This window comes from Agelaius tricolor, unplaced genomic scaffold (assembly GCF_023055355.1).
Source record: "Agelaius tricolor isolate 1412-34295 unplaced genomic scaffold, bAgeTri1.0.p SCAF_7, whole genome shotgun sequence".
NCBI lineage: Eukaryota > Metazoa > Chordata > Aves > Passeriformes > Icteridae > Agelaius > Agelaius tricolor.
Window position 1 is genome coordinate 11,511,809 of NW_027269267.1, and position 20,499 is coordinate 11,532,307.

General features: G+C 39.9%; 1 protein-coding gene across 17 annotated transcripts in view; it reads left to right on the forward strand.

Annotated features, from left to right (window-relative positions):
- DMD (dystrophin) overlaps positions 1-20,499 on the forward strand; it is a 1,148,686-nt gene that overhangs the window by 1,100,312 nt on the left and 27,875 nt on the right. For 13 of the 17 annotated variants that reach the window (XM_071430346.1, XM_071430344.1, XM_071430341.1 and 10 more), the window contains 7 exons: positions 1,057-1,223; positions 3,297-3,408; positions 8,378-8,514; positions 9,282-9,320; positions 13,738-13,803; positions 15,080-15,145; positions 18,226-18,384. In XM_071430346.1, the coding sequence (XP_071286447.1) occupies positions 1,057-1,223; positions 3,297-3,408; positions 8,378-8,514; positions 9,282-9,320; positions 13,738-13,803; positions 15,080-15,145; positions 18,226-18,384 (746 nt within the window). The remainder of the gene's footprint in view (positions 1-1,056; positions 1,224-3,296; positions 3,409-8,377; positions 8,515-9,281; positions 9,321-13,737; positions 13,804-15,079; positions 15,146-18,225; positions 18,385-20,499) is intronic. The other 4 variants (XM_071430340.1, XM_071430356.1, XM_071430354.1 and 1 more) reach the window with 2 other exon arrangements.

The following is a 20,499-nucleotide window of genomic DNA, read 5'->3' on the forward strand; positions in this document are numbered from 1 at the left end:
TTTTGATGCTCCTTGCCTTTGTTCTGCCCTGTTCTTTGCAGTGTCCAGCCTGCTGGTACAGTGTGACCTCTACCCATGCAGAGATCCCTACTGTCCTCTGTTCCCTTGTGGGTTTTGTCTCTTTGTTTTCTTTTTCCATACTGTGGGTGCTCTGGGTAGGGATGATATATCATTTTTTGAGGGTGCATGGTGCCTGGCACCATGGGATTTGGCTCTGTGACTGAGCTGCCTTGAAGTTACCATGGAAGAGATACCTGAAATATCATATGGATGGGATGGGATGGGATGGGATGGGATGGGATGGGATGGGATGGGATGGGATGGGATGGGGTGGGATGGCAGCAGAGGAATGGGTTTGCTGGGAAGTGTTCATTGGCTCTGCTGTTGGCAAAGAGATGAGTGTGGGATGTAATGGAATCTGAGAATGTTATTTTGTGGGACAGAACTGTATTGTGTTTGCAGTCAGTGATGGAAATTGGAAATTTAAAGAAGAGGTGGTTTGAGGCATTCAGGGAAAAAGAGGGTTTACATGTTCAACAACAGGCTTGAGAGAGATTTGAATGATTTCCTTATGTGTGCATTATGAAGAAAGGTCAGTGTGATAATGAAAGATGTTAAGGAGAAAGGAATTTTGATCAAAAGACATGCAATTTTTAGGGCTTGGATAACAGTTTTTAAAATAGGTGAGAAGCAGTGCTATATGGTCTCAGATAAGAGAGAGAGAATGTGAGATCAGGCATCAAAGGTGATCCTGTAAGTGGATGATTTTCTCTGTGACAAAGTACATGGTAGTGCTGTCTATTGTAATAGAGAGAATAAGAGAAAGAGAGAATTGAAATATTAATAATGGTTTTCAGTTCCTGGCTTGAAGGCAGGATCCTGGGGATTTTTTTAATTTTTTTTTTTTTTAATGAGTAGTTGGGCTGGGGGAAAAGTTGGAGGTATATTCCTGGAAGAGATATGGAGTTGACAAGAACAGCTTGAACTGTTAGTTAGCTTGTGACTAGACAGATCAGTTGTGCTCAGCCCTTGTCATTTTTTCCCCTTGTGTTTCAGGCCAACAACAAACCAGAGATTGAAGCAGCCCTTTTCCTGGACTGGATGAGGCTGGAGCCACAGTCCATGGTGTGGCTGCCTGTCCTGCACAGGGTGGCTGCTGCTGAGACTGCCAAGCACCAAGCCAAGTGTAACATCTGTAAGGAGTGCCCCATTATTGGATTCAGGTACAGACTCTCTCCCTTTCAGCCACGTGTGCTTCTGCTTGGTGGATCAAGAGCTCTGCCTGATTCCAGGCAAATCAGGAGCTTCATTTTATAGGTATTTTGTTCTTGGAAAAAATAATTGTGATGGGGACACGAGGGAGAGTGGCACCTAGACTGGGTACAGTGCTGTGAGACTTGCAGAGGACAAGTCATCTATCAGTTAAAATGTGGCACTTCCTCTGTGTCCCAGTCTTTCCATGCCTCAACAAAAGCATTGCACAACTAACACAATCTGCCTTACATTCAGTGTGTCCTATGCAGTTGCATTTTCTGAATTGGATCCTAATGAATTGCTTTCTGTCATAGCATAAAGCAAGGAAGTGCCTTGAAAATTCTTAGGCATGTGAAAGCTACATGTGCATTTCTCTGTGAAAGAATGTTGGTGGAACATTAACCTGGAGTGGGGGAAATGCTGCTGGTCTATTTAAACATCTGGATTGACACCATGGTTACTATGGCAATGAATAAGTCACTGTGTTGTAAAATGGCTGTGTGTTGGTGTGCCTGTTGAGAAGCCACTTAAGGGCTGAGTAAATACTCACTTTCAATTATGCCTAGACTTGTTTTATCACTTTGCTTCGCAATAGCTGCTTTGTATGGTTTCTGCCCTTTTTACACACAGTCTCCTTTTATCATTGGCATTTCTCCTTCTATGTTATCGTGTTGTTTACAAAGAGCTTTCTGTAATTTTGTGTCTAAAACTCAGATAGATAACAGCAGCAAGCAGTGCTACACAAAAAAGCCATCATTTTGCTCTAACCTGGGAGCAGATGAATGTAGCTTTTATGCATGTAGTGGGGCAGTGCTTTCTGCTACAATTTCACAGGCAGTGGGAAATGGGGGAAATTTAGAAGGTATTTATTGCTTTGTTTTGAATCTGAGGCTTTTTGCTCTAATAGTCTAAATTCTTTTCTTTTGCTTTTTATTCCCCATTAATATCTGAACTGGGAAGTGATAAATATTACTGAGGAAGAGCTATGGATTGGATGTGAGTAATTCAGCACATCCACAAAGTCTAATTTTCCCATTCCTGGATGCAGTTTATTAACTACTGTATTACTTACACAGTTTTGTATAAACCAGCCAAGGACAAGTAGGTGGAATTGAAAAGTGCAGCCCTTGGAAATATCAAAGGATGGCAAGTGAATGGATAGTCTGTTGTAAGCACCGAGAACTCGGGAAGCAGACACTGGAGCTCTGTGTTTGTGTCTAATTTTACTTGACTGATCTCATCTGTCTCTTAAATTTATATAACAAATCTATTATCATGATAGTAGAATCCGTCTGTCACAGATTTTTTTTCTGTCTTTGCAAGTCATTGAAACCCTGTGTACACACTTGACAAAAAAGATACTGTACTGGAAGGCTTTTAGAAAACTAATACTGTGCACCCAGTTCATGTAAAACAATGTTCTTTTGAGGTCGTCGTGGCTGAGCTGCTCCGTGTATTTGGAACAAGACAACCCTTATGCCTCCGGCTCTTTCAACCACTTCAGCACAGCAGATACAACAGTTAGCTGCCTCATAGAGCTGATGAGATTAAATAATGGCCCAAAAGTGCATTTGGAGTTTTGCATGGATGGAATGCTCTGCAGGAAAATTGTTTTTATAGAGGTGCTAGGAAGGACATGAGGGGGTTGCCAGAGTGACTTTCTGAGAGGGCATCACTTTCTTGAATTTTCCTCCTGGAGGACATTCTATTTTAGGAATCATGATGAAGAGCAAAGGATCTGAAGTTAGTGTCATAGAGATAAAAAGTGTGGTAGTGTCTTTCATATGTTAAAGGTGAGTGGATGTGCAGAAATCTTCACTGTTGCCCAATATTAGAAATTTTTTTGAAGATTAGATCTATGACAAACATCTGAGGCAGCAGTACCTGTCCCTCAGGGCAGAGGAGCATTGCTGGGCATTGCACACCGTGTGACATGTCACAGAAGAGAATTTACTAACACAGCAAACTTGATGGGCTGATACGAAGCAGTCACACACAAAGCTCTGAAGCCGTGAATTTTTTTCTTTTTTATCCTCTTTTAGGTACAGAAGTTTAAAGCACTTTAACTATGACATCTGCCAAAGTTGCTTCTTCTCTGGCCGTGTTGCTAAAGGTCACAAAATGCACTATCCCATGGTGGAATACTGCACACCAGTAAGTAGCTGTTTTACTGACCCTTACTGCCCCTTCTTATGTAGAAAGTAAAAACTTCCTTTCCTTTGTGCAAGGTAATGAAGCATTAGGACTGCTTTTCTTCCCTCCTCCATAATTAAATCTCATTTTATATACTGTACATGCCAGCAATTTTGTTGCTTATTCAAGGATGCTCCAATGGTTTGAAGTAAACTAAAGTTCTTTGTTTGCACAATTCTGTGTCATAATGTATTGTTGTGTGCTGATGACTTGTTCCATGTTCAGTGCCGTAGCTCTCTTTATGGATCCTCCTGGAAGCACATCATTTGTGCAAATACTCATTCATATCTTGGGTCCCAAGGTTTTCTCCATATCAGTGTGGGATTTTTTTCCTCCTTTCCTCATCAAGTTGCCACTTCACTTGCTTTCTTCCACAACACTGTGGTTGCATTTTTAAATTCTTCACTATTTCATGGTACCTTTTTATTGTCTGATCACGTGATGATATAAAATGCCAGGGAAGTTCTCATGGTTGCAAGGCAGATTTCATTTCTGAAGGGGGGAAGCCAGGCCATTCAGTGGGGCTGCAGTGATGGTGTTCTGAGGGTCTTCACCCTTCTTCCATGGCTCCCAAAAGGATTGGATTTGCAGAAATGTTACTTTCATACCTGACAACTGGCAAGGGAAATTCTGCATTTCTCTCTCAGTGTGCTCCTTTTTTGGCCTCTCAGGACCAGTGCAAAGGGGCATCAATGAGAGGTGCTCTCAAATTAGAGGTTGAACTCTCAAACCTAGATAGAGCTTTCAGCTGCCTTTGCTATTGCTTGTGTTGTTCTTGAAGCAGTACACTCTCATTAGCATTTCCTGGTGAAATAGGATTATTCCTAGTCTTTCATCTGCTGGTAGTCATAAATGGTGAAAACAAAGCATCAAAATTATACTTGGGCTAGCCTCATAAAATTATATGAACAGTCTTTAAATCTTCATCCAAGCAAAAAGCTTCATCCATGGCCAAAAATGAAGCAAAGACTCTCAGCTTTTCTCAGAGACCTAAAAAAGAGAGAGAAAAAATTATGCCCCTAAAATATTATAGTAAAGCAAGGCCAGAATTTTTGTTAGTTTTAACTGACAGATAGTTCCTTGCATTATCTATCCACTTTTACCCTTCAATGGCAATGTTTCCTGGGAATCCCTGCAGTGGCAGCCAGTGCCCGTTTGCTGGCTCTTTGCCCCTTTTCCTTGGCTGTGGTTTTCAGCACTGTCCCCCAGGGACTGAGGTTGCTGGAAGGGCGATTTGCCTGAACTGCTGCACCAGTCAGAGGGAATTGCTGGCTCTGCCTGGGCAGGTCTGAACAGACTTCTCCATTGCAGGCATTCCTAGAGCAGAATCTTGTGATCTGAGTCGTAGGCAGGGTGAGTGAGTGAGAGACCAACTCCCTGGGAGCCTTCTTTCCATCTGAGGCTGAACCCCTCCTTCCTGGATGGACTGCAGCTTTGCTTTGCACTTTGCCACTCTTATTCTTGCTAAGAAACAACGTGGGAGATTTGTGAGTGATACAAACCAGTATCTTCCAACCATTTCCTTACCCTTTTGATGTGTTTTGAGGAAAGAGAAATAAAAAGGGATTACGAGGTGCACCCCCAGCCTACAGCAACTCATTGCAGTGCTGTGTCCAGAAGGTTTGTGTTGTCCCTGAAAATACAGATTACTAAGAGGTGAAGGTGGGGGTGCATAGAAAACCTGCCACCACATCCAGGCTGCTGGATCAGAATAAAGAACCATTCACAGGCAGTGGATTTTTCCCTGAACTCCAGCAACCCGTGCTAATGTGCCGTGCCTGGCTGCACAAGCAGCCAGCTGAATTAGAGGAGGATTAGCTGGGGTGGAGGGGGAAGTGAGTGTGACACACAGCAAGCCCCATGCTTTTTTGTGTTGCTGCTTTTACAAAAAATGTACCCAAGTACCGGGGGAACTGAACATCCACTGAAGCTATGTCTAGTTTATAATTGTTTTCTAAATGAAATGAAAGAAAAAGAGTATGCAGGTGGCATTTATTAGTCTTCCTCCACACTAATCTCTCACCTTGAAATGCATTTTGGCAGACACGAGACATGTGATTCCTTCTTTGATAAAATCTTTGCAGTAATTCAATGTGCACACCAAAGTGTTCTGATATATTTATTCTCCCTCCTTCTTAGTATCAAGACATTTTTGAGCACTGCAGTCTTTAATTCTGCTTAGGGAAGTTTTGAGAACTCATGCTAAATACCTGAGGGATGTGATAATGTTCCCTCTCTTGCAAAAGGTTGAGTCAGAATAAGGGCAAGGCAGTTGCTTGGTTTTCATTTAGACAGAAAAATTGCTACAATTATTCCTGAAAGCAGCACATCTCAATGTATTGTTCAAAGAGATAGGACTTTTAAAGAGTTTTCAAACAAAGCATAGAAGACAACTTATAGACTGAGATGTAAATGCAGGATGATTTTTCTGTTAGGGTTTAATGAACAGTGACACATGAATATAAAGAACAGCTCATTGGAAGGAAGGGTTTCAGACTGACAGACCTGTCTGCATCCAGGGTTTCCAGTCAGGGCTGAGGTTGGCAAGGTACTTTCTTAAACCAAACTGGGAAAAGTCAGCTGATGGTAGAGCTATTCCTATGTGAATAAAAAGAACTATTTTTTATTAAATAGTTTGGTTTCAGAATAGTTTTGAGACATGCTCAACCCATCTGCCTATATGTTGCTTTGGTTTAAGAGAGCTGGGATGCTGAAACTCCACTGTTTCTTCCTCATAAACCAGTTCTGCTGGGAATTTTGGTCTGGATGATTTTACCCCAAAAATCATATGTAATAAAACATCTGCGGAGTAAATCAGAAGGTTTGGCTGAAAATAGCCTCAGTTTATCATCTTTTCCATGTAATAATCACATTTTCTTTGCCTTTCTTGTGCTCCTTGAACATTTTTTAAATGGCAGTTGGATTGTATGAGAGGTGCCTGATGCTTTTATTTGTCTCTAGAAGATATATTTTCTTCTCAGGATTCTTGTGGTACCAGCTAGATTGGGATGTTTCTGTGCAAACACAGCATTTTGCTCTTTGGTTGTCATAGAAAAGGTTCAGGGGAGAGAGGTGGGGAGAACAGTCCCAGGAAGGCTGAAACAAAGAATGTTTCATTCCTAATACCTCAAAACAGTAAATCCAAACTACAGTCAAATGCAATACAAAGTGTTCTCAACATCCAAAATAGACAGGGCATTAATAAATGGCTATAAATGGCACAGGTGAACAACTGGACAGAAAGCTGTGCTTAGTCTATTTATACCAAGATTAACTATTAAAAGTTTTTCTGTGTTTCCAGCAGATGTGCTCTGTGTGCTCTCTTGATGACAAGCTGGTTAAGAGCTCTCCTGGCAGGCAGTGCAGATGGAATTCAGCAGAGGGAATTCCCTCCTCCAGGGGCATGGGCAGGGAGCCACCTCAATAAATCTCCTTTCTGGAGTCCTCTGGGTGGTCTGGGCACACTTCACCCCTCCCTTCCCCAAATGTCTTTACTTCTGATTAATTGAGGAAGGAATACTTAATAATACCAAATATTATCTCACTTTCATGAAAATACAGATGCTGCTGTACTGGTTCATAGGTTCTGCTGTGTCACTTCTCTGCCAGTCATTGCTTACACTGAATTTTCCTGCCAGAGCAAACTGACCAGAAAGGGAGCCAAAATCTTTCCAGCTTTACATGAAGCTCATAGGTGTCATAAGTACAGGGATAATATTTGCTTTTTCTATTAATACTTTTCAGTCTTTATGCAGATTTTTTTTCAGGGCATCCTTAGTTTTTTTACCTTTTAAAAATCTACCTATCTGTGTTTGAGCAGCTCTGTGAAGGTTGGCTTAACTGATAGGTTCCAGCACATCCTTCTCTTTTATGCAGAAGGCACAGAACTCAATAAAAATGTCAGAAAGATTAACTTTTCCCTGATTTCTTTCCTTTAAATTAGATAGATTGGAGAAGCAGTATTGTTATGTGGGTCAGGAGGAACTTAATTTACTGTAAAAGATCAGTACTTCAGGGTCTAGTGTTTCTGCAAGGTTCAGAGAAGGGAGTGCAGCCTGACTGAAGTAATTGAAGTCTTACATTAAAATTCATCAGAAAATTGCCTGATTCTTCGTCAGGCTCTCAAAAAGTCTTGCATCTTCAGAGCAGACATCCTTGAAACTCTTCCTGACTCTTTCTGGTCTTTTTAAATCTATGTTGTGCTCCTCTGCTGGTCTCTACAGCAGCAAGGGAAGCCTGCTGCAGGCAAGGGAATAGAAAACTTCATGCAAATTGTTCTCTCCTCAGAGTATTAATCTTAAATGCCTGCTAGTTTCCCATTGGACAGGTGCAGGAAGAAATAACTGATCTGAGAGCTTTAAGCAGCTCTCACCTGCTTTTTGTTTCCCTTTGAACAAAATATTAATGACACAGAAGGCTGAGGAGGAACACTGGAAAGAAAAGGTACCTAGAGACTTCCATAGATTAACAAGTCCATGAGATGGAGATGCCAAGTGTGTGGTAAGAGTTGGGATCCAGACAGTGAAGCACCCAGCTGGACACACAGACTGGCTGTGTGTCCTCCACTACAACCATTTTAGTGCTGAACCAAAAGTAGGCAGAGAGACCCCCCCACAGCCAGGTGAGGAAATGACAAATTATTGTCTAATTATTGCTTGTCCTCTTGAGATCACCTGAGGTGAGGCATGAGCCTGTCAGGGGGTTTTGAAACTTCTTTTCTTTCCCTCCTTCCTCCCCACTAGCAGTGTGTGTGGTGCATTGTAAGGTGACAGTCATGGACAAAAAAAATTCGCTGTTCCGGGGCTCAGGCTGTTGGCAGCTCTGCTTGGTGTGATCACAGCTCTTCCAAGTGACCCAGCAAAGGAAGAGGCAATTGAAAAACAGTGACAACCTCATGAAAGATGATTTCATTGTGATTTGTGCCTTTCAGACAACTTCAGGAGAAGATGTCCGTGACTTTGCCAAGGTACTAAAAAACAAATTTCGAACAAAAAGATATTTTGCAAAGCACCCACGAATGGGCTACCTGCCTGTGCAGACTGTCTTGGAGGGAGACAACATGGAAACGTGAGTAGCTCTGAAGTGTCTGAAGTAGCAATTCATTTGGTACACAATTTGAGCTCCCCAGCTGGTGCCAACTCCTTTCACTTCCTAAATGCATAAAGCCTCTTTATGTCTTCCATTTCTGTTTACCTCGCCTGGCAGGAAAACACAAGCTGGGCTTCCAGTTGCCATTGCCTTTATCTGCTTTCACCTGTCCTTACACAGGAACTTCAGCTTCAGTTAGCAAAAAAAAAAAAAAATACTCACAGTCTTACTGGCAGTCTTACAGACTTCTAAGTTTGATGTGCAATTTGGAGGTTAATGAAACATTCATTAAATTTTTATTTTCTTCCAAATGAGTATATTTCCTTGGTTTTATTTTGTTAATTAGGCTACGGTGTTTGTGACCTTCCTAGATGATTTCTTCTTTTCTCAGCCTATAAATTTAGTCTTACTAAATGACTGATGTCTTCATGGAAAAAAAAAAAAGCAGTAATGATGCACATGGAGAGATCAACTTAACCCAGTTCCCTTTGGTTTTTTACACGTTTAATCATTTGTTTAATGGCAATTGCACGCAGCTTGTTCTCGCTCTTTCTCTCTTTAAATTTTAGATTTCAAGGTTTTTTTCTCACTTCTTGGTTGGTTGCTCTTCACAGCCATTCATGTTGGTCTGTTGGATTTCTGCTTTTTAGTTATTGTGACTTTTTTTTTTTTTAAACTTCCTGTAATTATTTTGCTGCTGAGTTTCTTCTGCCTTTCTCTTCACCTCCTCATTTTTTGTCTTGCAGTCCTGTTACTCTGATCAACTTCTGGCCAGTAGATTCTGCGTGAGTACTTTTGCTGAAGTGTGCTGCTGCTGCTACTGCTGCTGCGCTCCCTCACTTTTTCTTTTTGTTTATTTCTTTGTTCAGTTTTACATGAGATCATTTCCTTCTTTCTTTATGGTTATTTCCTTTGATGCACTCTCTAAAGGAATGTTTTGATCCCAAATGAGTAGAATGAGATAAACCCTGGAATTTCCAGCAGTCATGGATTTTGTACTGTGTACTCTTTCTGGAGTATGTATTTTTCATGGAATTAACAGGGATTTCGTGCAGACCTACTAATGCTTATCAAAGTTTGTCATTTAAAAGCCTGTGTTTCTGAATAAGTGTCTATCCCTCTGAATGTATACTAAATGCTTTTTGAAAGACAGAGATTGAACTTGATATGGATTTAATTCAGTTTCAGGAATGACACAGTTTTGCAGATAAAGCTATAATTTGGTTTTATGTGCAACCGTGCACACTCGAGTGCTCCAGCTAATCCAGAGCTCACTGGGTATTTGATTACAGTCTTTTAGATACATTCAGATTTGTGGAGGCAGGTTGAAATGGGAAAATGTTTACTGTATTTTTTCAGAAGTTAAAAAAGCAGGGGTTTTCAGCTGTGGAATAGATTTTCATTCTTGCACCACTCCAGCACATGCATTGTCGTACTGTTGTAGTAATATCCTCAGCATAAACTAAAGATAGATATATATTTACTATTGTGGCATTTGCTACTTCTAGTGTTACACAGATGCTTCTAGAATAATGTTAAATAAGGATTAACGAGAAACTAATAAATAGATTTTTTTATATTTCTATATGGTGAAATGTATATGACTTGCACCTCCATTGAACTTTTTGTAGAATAAACAAGAGTGAAATGTATACACTGGAATATTGATTTATAATTTTCATTGGGAGCACAAACCCTTGGGAAGCTAAGGGGAGTGCTCTACCTCTAGGAAATTTAAGCAACCAGGAAGCACATCAAATACTGCAAACCTCATGGCTGAGAATATACCCACAGAGAATGCCAAAAGTCTGAAGGCAGACTGAAATAGAGGGGCTTTGAGCTTGAGGATGCACTTTTATAGATGCAACTATGGATCTAGATCCCTTATATTTCAGAACAATTGCAAAGTTAAAAGTGACATTCGAAGAAAGCTTGGATCGTGTGGAATGCCATTGCTGTGTCTGACGTAATATGAAATTAAGCTGTCATAACATGGTCATTTCTAGTTATTTATAGTAGTAACCTTGTGGTCTGCCTACACTGATAGCTTCACACCAGAGGTTTGCTCTTATATACTACAGGGAGTTTAACTCACATGTAATGCTTGAGAAAACTTGAGAAATACTGAGGAGCAGGATTTGTGCAGAGAGGTTGCACTTTTTGTCAGACTAACTCAGGTATCTTCCAGAGCATAATGCGTCCATCTGGTCTGACAGGGAAGCAGAAAAAAAAAAAGAAATTAATAGGGGCTGGAAAGAATTGCCCTTAATTTTGTTCTGCTAACTTTATTTCTTTCCTTCATGCTATAGCACTTGGCCTGCAATTCAAGTTACTGAGCTACCCAGGTTTAAAGCTTTTTCTTGCTTACAGGGTGATTCCAGCTTCAGCAGACAAACCAGTTATCATAAAACTTTCCCATGTTTTCTACACTCATGCCTTTTTCTGGTGCTCTTACACCAGTTTTCTGGTTATCTTTGAAGTGCCTCAGAAATGCATCACCTGGCAGCACTCAGCAATGCTAGTGCTGTTCTGACACCAACATGTGGTATACATGGAACTGCTTATAAATAGATAACTTTTTTTGTTGGAAGTTAATGGTTCTTACTGCTTGTTATCCAGTATTTTGCCCAGATACACTGCTTGCCAGGCATTAAAGGGACAGTTCACAAGTTGTGAGAATGTGTATCTAACTTGAACTGGGATGGTACAATGGTACAAAGGCAATTGACTTGTTTCTACACTTTCAGGAAGCATCAACTAAAATGCTGAACAAAGAAAAGTACCCTTATCCTGCCAGCCAGGTCTCCTGGGGTGCAGAGAATTGCAGGAAGGTGGTGTTTGCCACTTGGTCAGCACTTGACTTGACTAGAATTCCCAGGCTGCTCCTGCAGACCCCAGCTTGAACAAGGCAGCTGTGGAGCCCTTGTAAAAGGGGTGGTTATCTTGGCTAAATATTGGCTGTGTCACTCAGCCTTCCTGCTGACTGTTTGAGCTGATTAAGTGTGCTGAGTATGTGTGCTCAGAAAGGAAGGGCTGTGAGCTCTAGCACAGGTGGTCGGTCACTGAGAGTATGTAAAATACAGCACAATCATTCTCAAGTTTGCTCAGAGACTGGCAAAAGTACCTCTGAGCAGCTGAATTCAACATGAAGCTATGCTTCTCTAGCAGGTTTGCTTTCTTAAGCAAACTTCTAAAAAGATGTTTGAGGTATATCTCTGCTGCAGTATGTTCTGAAGTAGAGACAAACCTGGAATTGCAGCCTCACTCCCTGCTTGCAGCTGGCAGAATCAACTCCAACAGATTACACAACATCATATTGTCTTTTTAAAAATATATCTTTTTATATTATTACACAACTTGGTCACTTGTGAAGTTGCAGCATAATTTCAAGACAGCACGGATATATTCATGCAGTCAGGCCTGACATTTTGCCATGCAATACTGCAAAAAGAGACATCTCATTGCCCAGTAGGTCCCAACCAAGTGCTGTTTCTTCTTTTGGTACAAACTGGTACAAAATCATGTGCAATGTCAGGGTGAGAGGCAGTAAGGGAATGATCCAACTCAAAATTGAAACTACTTTTAACACATATTTCCTTGTCTATGCACAGTATTAGCATCAACATTTGTGTGTGTGTTGAAAACAAGACCTCTTCTTGCATTTGTAGTACCAGTTAAGACCCGCCTAACATCTGCTGTATGACAAAAAAATAGAAAAAATGAGGGTCACTTCAATTTATCAGAAAACCATTGTTATCCTGCCTTGTGATCCACTGCTCTAAAGAAATTGCATCCTTTTCCCCTCCCTCCCCTGCACATTTTCACACAGAATGGGATACAGAGTGACAGAGAAGCAATTCCCCCATCCACTGAATCTCTGCACTGAGGAACTCTGTGAACTGAGTATCTGTCCTCTGGTGTGTTGCAGTAATGCTTGAATATGTGATGAGTAAAAGTAGAGGCCAAAGTTCATTTCAAAGACAAAATGAAACTTGTTATACTTGGCCTGTAATGTCTTAAAGAGGAAAAACTTGGCTGTTCTGTGAGAAGGGATATTAATGATGACAAATTCTGTATATCCAGCATACAGCTCTATGATTTTAGAAGGATCCTAACCTAGAGCCCTTTGGAGGCTGATTAGAAACCTGAAAGCTGAGGAGTCCAGTAGATTTACAGCAGGATTCTCAAACTCCTAACATGGGAACATTACAAACCAGAAGATTATTACAGTTTTGGTTTATAACCTAAATACAAAACCTGTCAGCTTGTGCAATGCAATACAATCACTTTTGGGCAGTCCCAGCCTGAACCACAGTATCCCACAATAAAAAATGGGGAGAAATTCCTTCCTCAGTCAGGAGTTCCAGAAGGAGAGTCAGCAGAGGTGGAATAAAAGGCAGTTGAAATTTAGCAGAAGTATAAAATCCCACATAGCAACAAAGGGTGCTGTCTGAAACTGCATAGGCAACATAATTTAATGTTGATGTTTTCCAGAGGTGAGGCTATAAGAAACAATAATTGACTAGAAAAGTCCTATGAATTGTTCTCACCTGCAGAAAACTGAAGAGGACCTCATGCCATCTGTCAGACAGAAAACCCAACATAACTTAGTATCCCCCTGTATACACACTGAGCTACCATTGAGACTGCAACTCTTGAAAGACATTAGGCAAAATCATCAGTGTCTGCAGTGTGTTATTAAAGGCTCCTTTCAGACATTTTATGCTTCTTGTATTTATTTCTAGCTGCTCATGGAATAATTCTTAAAGGCTCCTTTAGGTGGGATGTGCTGGAAGCAGGCACTGGAGCAGGGTGGGAGGCAGAGGAGAGGCTCCCAGCAGCACACTGGCAGCCTGTGCAGGGCTGCATGTGAAGCAGAAATGCCAATGAAGGAGGCAGGTGTGAAGGGAAATCCAGGGTGAAAGCTCTTCTATAAATGCTTTGGAAGAGGCTTCTTTGGGAGTTGGTGTGAAGAAGAGTCGTGGCAACAGACGGATTGCAGATGGTCAAAAATGCCCAGAGTGGCACCACAAAACATTGCACCGATGGCTTGAGGAGGCACACACAGCGCCTGGAGTTCTGACTTGCTTTTTACCAAACATGGCATAAGGCATAGAGATGTGAGGGTATAGGCATAGCTAAGTGTCTTTTGACTTTTAAAGGGGTATTGTTTGTGATTAATCAGTGTTTTCTGCCTTATAGGCCTGCCTCGTCCCCTCAGCTCTCACACGATGATACTCATTCACGCATTGAACATTATGCTAGCAGGTATGAGACCAGCTGGACCTTAGGCAGATCTTTCTCTAAAATTACTTAAAAAGAAGAGCTAGAGGCTACCTGAGCACTTCTTAAAGAAACATAAATTTGGGGTTTTGCTTTTCTGGGATGCAAGAACATCATCCATGGTTGGTGTTAACCAGCCTGTCCTAACTTGCATGCCAGAGCACCTGTGTGGTCAGAATTGGTTTTTGGGTCCCTTGGGGTCCTCACTCTTACTAATATTTTAATAGGACCTGTGGCAATGGGATAAGAGGTAGTGTTTTAAACTGGAAGAGGACAGATTCAGACTAGCTGTAAGGAAGGAATTTTTGCAATAAGGATGATGAAGCACTGGGAGCAGGTTGCCTAGAGAGGTGGTAGATGCCCCATCCCTGGAAACATTTAAGATCAGACTGGACGGGGCTCTGAGCCACCTGTTTGAGTTGAAGATGTCCCTGCTCAGTGCAGGGGGGTTGGACTGGAGGCCTTTAAAAGCCCCTTCCAACCCAAGCCCTTCTATGATTCTACATGAGGTTTAGTTTTTAATATGGACCCTGATATAATAGTACAAATGAGAAGAGCAGAAACCTCCAAACTCTCATATGAATCTCAGGTGTCATTGTAATGTTAATTCACTTCATTAAATGCCACAAATAGGATTTTTCCTTGATTTGGAGGATTGAAATAGTGATATATTACTGCTTTGGTTCAATTCTCTGCTTTCATACTGCTCCTAAGAATCAAAAAATGGATTAATTGCACAAATGGGAAAATGTTTTTCCACCAAGCAAGTAAATTTTCAAGGGCTGAGGTAATGAAAAATAGTTATTCTGGCCTCTTTCTCTCCTCTAGTATCACTTGATCAGGAGAGGTGTTTCTGAATTATGCAGGATGTTTAGGAGGGGCTGAGTGTGAAAAGTAATGAGAAAGGACTGATTGTTACAGTTTGGACAATGACATTGCCAGGTACAAAGAAATTTGTGTAATCCCCTGGCATCTTAAGGCTTTTCTTTGATTTTGGAATTAATTAATTGAGAGAAGTTGGAATATAACCTCAGAGAAAGGGCTGAAAACTTAGAAGTGAGTTTAGCTAGGCCATTGTAGCAAACAATCTTTTGTGATAGCTTATTGCAAAACCTTTTGATAATCAACAGCGAGTGTAAATTATTTGAGTTTCAAATTCATCAAAAACATCACGCTCTTTAATTCTTTCCAGAATGTTAGAACAAACAAAATTTTTGAAAAACATAATTGGTTTTAATGAGTCTTGTTTATTTTTCCACAGGCTAGCAGAAATGGAGAACACCAATGGTTCTTACCTGAATGACAGTATTTCACCTAATGAGAGCATGTAAGTAGGCTGTCTCTGTGGTTTTGACATGTATTTTCTTGGGGAGGTTAATAATTGTAATGAAATTTTGTAGTGCTGAATTTGCATGGCCATGTATCACGTCTGGTTCAATTTAATGGTGTTCCCATGTCCTTTCAATTTGTATCATAGTGTCTGGATTAATGGCTTATAGCTTAATACCAAATTTTTACAACAAATGATTGATACCTTCAAAATTACTGATGTTTTCAGCAAATAATTTCCATATTCAAAATTTGGTCATTGTCTGATGAGTTCTAAAGACAAAGATACAAAAAACCCTTTCTGTCTTAGTTCAAGCTTAAACATGGTTAAATTGCTGTAAGCTAGAAAGTGATGGTGTGGGAAAAGTGTCATAAAAAACATAAGTGAGGCTAAACAGAAATCTTTGGTGTACAAATACCTGAAATACATTGAAAGGGTAGGCCAGGAAGGACTGATCATCACTGTGAAATACTAGCAGTAGTAAACTGTAAGTTGGACAGATCACTGACAAGCATTCATTGTATTACTTTAAATGTTAAGAGTTATAAATAAGGAGTTTTGATTTTTAAGAAGTAGTTAAATCTGATATGTCACTGAAACCCTTTGTGGTTCTCCTCTGATAATATTCTTGGTCTTGTTTATTCTCTGAATAAGAGGACAGAGAACTAACAGTGGGTGGTGTTTCTGAAGACACCACAGAAGCAGCTACATCATGGGTGTGTGTGAAAATTTCATCTGGGTTCATTACCTGTGTAGGAGAAACCACAGCATGGATTCTAAATCAATCAGATATGAAAACCCCAACTTCTCTAAAAACGTTTTTATCTATTCTACATGATCTCATCCTTATCACAGTGTTAAGGATGGATTTTTTTGAAAATTCAGAGAATTCAATTTTTAGCAGTGCTTTACAACACAGAATTCTGGCCAGTTTTCATTCACTTAAATTGAGATTCCAAATGAATAGCATTTTATGAGGTTGATTCTGAGCCTGTGAGCTCAGAATGTTCTTGGATAGCAAAAATGCTGTTTCTTTGTTTCAAAATAGTTTTTCACTTTTGACTTGGTAGGATTGTTGCCTACCAAGTCAAAAGTGTTGCCTTTCTTTTTGAAAGAAAATCTCCTGTAGAACCAAGTACATTGTTTTAAGATATTAGTAAAAGGGGAAAGTTAAAATGACCCCTCAAAACTAATACTGATGCAGTGTCAGTAAGTTTTGTGCAGTTAATGAAAACTTTGTTTCCAAGTCATACGTTAATTTTGTGTTACTCTGGATAGTAGTAATGCTCTAATAGATGGAATTTTGTGTTGTCCCACTGAATTATATCAGTGTCCTTGTCACAGAAATCATGCATACACTGTATCTCTTGTATTACACTTCGGTCTTACTGTTCAGTTCATTTTTTTGATCGGTTGGAAGTTGTACTAGCATGATTCAATTAATAAGGTAACTATCCAGTTTGTTCCTCAGTTTCAACTATTAAAATGAGAGTAAAACTGTACATTTTCAATTTTGGAAGAAATATTATCCTGATAGGTACAAATGGCAGCAAAATCAAAGCTTACCATGAATTCACAACTGTAATTACTTTGGTTTTGCTTGTCAGATTATGCCTAAGTATTATTTGTTATTCTTTCAGGGTTTGGATTATTTGGCTAATCAGTACAGGTAGAGTGATAGATGGAAACAAGGAAGGCAGGAAATAAAAATAAAACATATATATTTATATATCACAAATTGTTTCATTATGTAGTGTCGCTGCAATGATGTATAAAATATCTGTGCAGGCTGAAAATCACACAAATAGAGTATGCTTGTAAAGTGCCATTTTACTACAATAGTTATGTCATTTGTTCACAGTTAATTCACTTAAGATCTGTAAGAATATTTATAAATGCAAAGCAGTGGTTTGAAGGAAATCACAGTTGAAGTGCTTCATGAAAAGTATAAATTTAGGAACTGGCAAGCCTCTCCTTTTGTGAAAAATTAATACTTCTCTTTTATGAACTAATGTTAATGTGCTCTACATTGCTTTGGCACTCCTGCAGTCATAAAATTGCATCATTAACATTTTCAGGAACAAATGAAAACAAGGAAAATTATAATTTTTGAACAATAACAGCTGTTCAAAATGCCTGTTAAATTCTGGTTTAGAAACATAACAGGAAAAAGCCCTGGACTGACTAGACTGAATTATTTTGTTCTACAAGATCTCTAACAGCAGTGTCATTTTTATTGACCCTGTCCTATGGTGTCAGAGGAAACCTTTCATGGTTTCTCAGTGACTGCTGGTGTAAGTTGCATTGCTTAGCGCTTGGATGCATCTCCTTAGCACCTAAACCACACCTAAAACAATCCCTGTCGTTCTGGGAGGTGATTGAGGTCTCCAGAATTGTATTTCCTTTTCTTTTCCAGAGATATTTCTGTTTCAGGTGCCAGACAGCTTCAGGGGCAATAGAAATAGAGAAAGAGATCCAATGTATTAAACAGAATATATTTCTATTCTGAAAGTGTGCATCACTTTTAAATTAAAAAAAAATAAAGCCAAACATCTGAGTGGAAAATAACATACTTTTATTATATTAGTTCAGGGTTTTTTCTTTGTTTACCTAATTTAGAATTTTATAGATGAAAAAAGATAAATAAAGCACACACTTACTACATAAGAAGAGCTTGTAGGTACAAAAATAAATGCACTGCCCTTGCTTGAATGACCCTTCCACAATGCAGATCAAGCAGCAGAAGATTGCTTTTTTTTTTTTCAAGCAAATTCCTAATTGAAGTTTGTCAAAAGAGGAGAGCTGAGGTTGTCAGCTGTTGCAAAACTTGGCTTTAGGTATCTAAGAAGCAGAGGAGGAGGGAGGTGGTCTCTGCAGAGAAGGAAAATTACCAGAGACTCAGTGAAACAGGTCAGCAGATTTTGCTTTAAGGTGCATTGCTCTGCTGTTGGTTACAAAGAGTTCAGCAAATCTCTTTGTAAGAAATGAGAGACTGGGAGTGAATCATCTGCTCATATGCACTGTGAAGCTGAAAAGCAGGAAGGGAACAGCCTGTTTTACCCTGCTCTGTTTTCCAGTGATGATGAACACTTGTTAATCCAGCACTACTGCCAAAGTCTGAACCAGGAGTCCCCCCTGAGCCAGCCCCGAAGCCCTGCCCAGATCCTGATTTCTCTGGAGAGTGAGGAAAGAGGGGAACTGGAGAGAATCCTTGCAGACCTGGAGGAGGAAAACAGGTGGGTTATACCATCAGCTGCTGAATTTGCAGTAAAAACTCTGCAAAACAATTATATATTTTTAGGGATAAAATGAGTTACGAAAGCGCATTTTTTTCTGACAAATAAGCAATTTCATAGTGGGTAAAAGTTGGGTCCTCTTTCCATTATATTTGTTTCCTTCTTGCCATTTCTTTAATCTTTCAATACAAAGTATCATTTTAACACTTCTAACTTCAAATTTAATTGAAGTTGTCTTCATTAATCATCGTAAAAAAAAAAACAAAACCCAAGTGGATACTTGAAGCATCACAGCACTGCAGTCCTCTTGATACAGTACTCTGGAATCTTGGGCCATCAACACAAAAACCAGGAGATCTTGACCCTGAAAGATTGGTAGTTACAACTGTGAATTACCAAAATGAGACTGTAAGATATAAATCATTTAGTTCTACCAAGAAAACATGAGTTTGTTTGTCTTCTACTATCTTCAGCTTTTATAGTACAGTCTGTTGGCATTTTCATGCTCTTTTTTCTTGCTTCTGTAAGAGCTAGGTAGTTCTGCTTACATTGAGTGTTTAATACACTAATCATTTACCTTAGACTTGTCAAGGAAATAATGCAGGAGTTGGCAGTGTCATAGATCTTCTCTCCATGTATGTCTTCTTTGGATGGTGCTAATCAATTACTGTGGCTCCATCAGAGACTTTTTATCAGGAGGGTCTGGGAGAAGGGAGAAGATTGTAAGCATCAAGAATGAGGGCAATGTTTCACACAGGAATGTGTAGTAAACAAAGCTCTTGCTCACTGAACAGCAGGGAGATTCTGTTTGAAGCAAACCACAGAGTTCCTACTACATAGCACATAAAGCCCAAGTACTTTCTGAAGTGAAGAAAAATCAGTATTTTGAAATAAGACATCATAATTTGCATGTTCAGGACTGTAACATCTAAGAAATATCTAGTAGCTAGTACAATACAGATGATAAGATAGCTTGGTTTCCAGGAGATGGGTGTTATTTTTTAAACAGCATTATGTAGTGAATCATGGAAGAAGGAAAAAAATCATAATGCTTTTCTCCCTGTATACAAAATAAGCTGCCTAGCAGAAAGGAGGGTGACTTTTAAAGCAGACTAGTTTTTTATTAGAAAGGTAGTATATGGAAACTAGTATAACATGGAGCTAGGCAGCTAAATAAGTTAAAAAGCCCTTTAAGAGTTCATGCCTTAAATTTCTGCATTTTACTTATTTCTGGGTTTTAGTTAATTTAGCAATTACTGATGAGGGGTGGTAAAAGATCTCTGGCAGGAGTTACACCTTAAAAATACCTGGTTTGAAGTTTTTTAATCCAGTCCTGGATTAAACTAGAGCTGTAGTCTGTAAAGTTGTTTTTCTCATTTGTGCTACTGGAGGCACAGTTATGGATGGGATGCCACCACAGGCAGCCTTGCCTTTTGTGAGTGCTCAACACAGCAGGCACAGAGAGCTCTGGCTCTGTCTCACAGTGTAAAGGTCACACTGCTGTGATTTTCATTGATTATGACAAAATCATGACTTTTGTCTTTGCAAACTGCTATAAATAACTTGTATGTAAAATGTGAGGTAGCTGCTGAAAAGTGAACAAGTTCTTGTTGTCCTGGTAGCTTGTCACAGCCAGATAACCATGAGTTTATGGATGAAACACTGATTCCTGTTTAGAAAAACAAGCTCTTCAGACAGGATCAGTCAGGAGGCATTCATGTAACTTACCTACTTTTAAAAACAGTCTTGTCCCTTTGGATTCCTATTTCCTCGTCGTTCTCCTCCGTCGGGTTTGTGCAAACCTTTCTTGGCTGTTGCCAAAGGTAATCAGCAACCTGACACCCAATTCCTTGTGTGAGCCTGGTTCCAGTGGGTGAGCACATCTTCCTTCCCATGCATATCCTGAAACACCCTCCATGTAAACTTCTGTTACTGCCTCAGGATGAAGACGTTCCTTTGTTCCAGGGTGCATCTCCTGCCACTGCTGAGCTGGATGTGGTGCAGAGTTGCCCTTTCCTGCCTGTGTTGACATAACTCCTGTTGCATACATTTGTGATAACTTCTGCTAACCCAGGTGTAGCTCTCCCTGCTGAGTCTTGTACACTTTTACTGTAA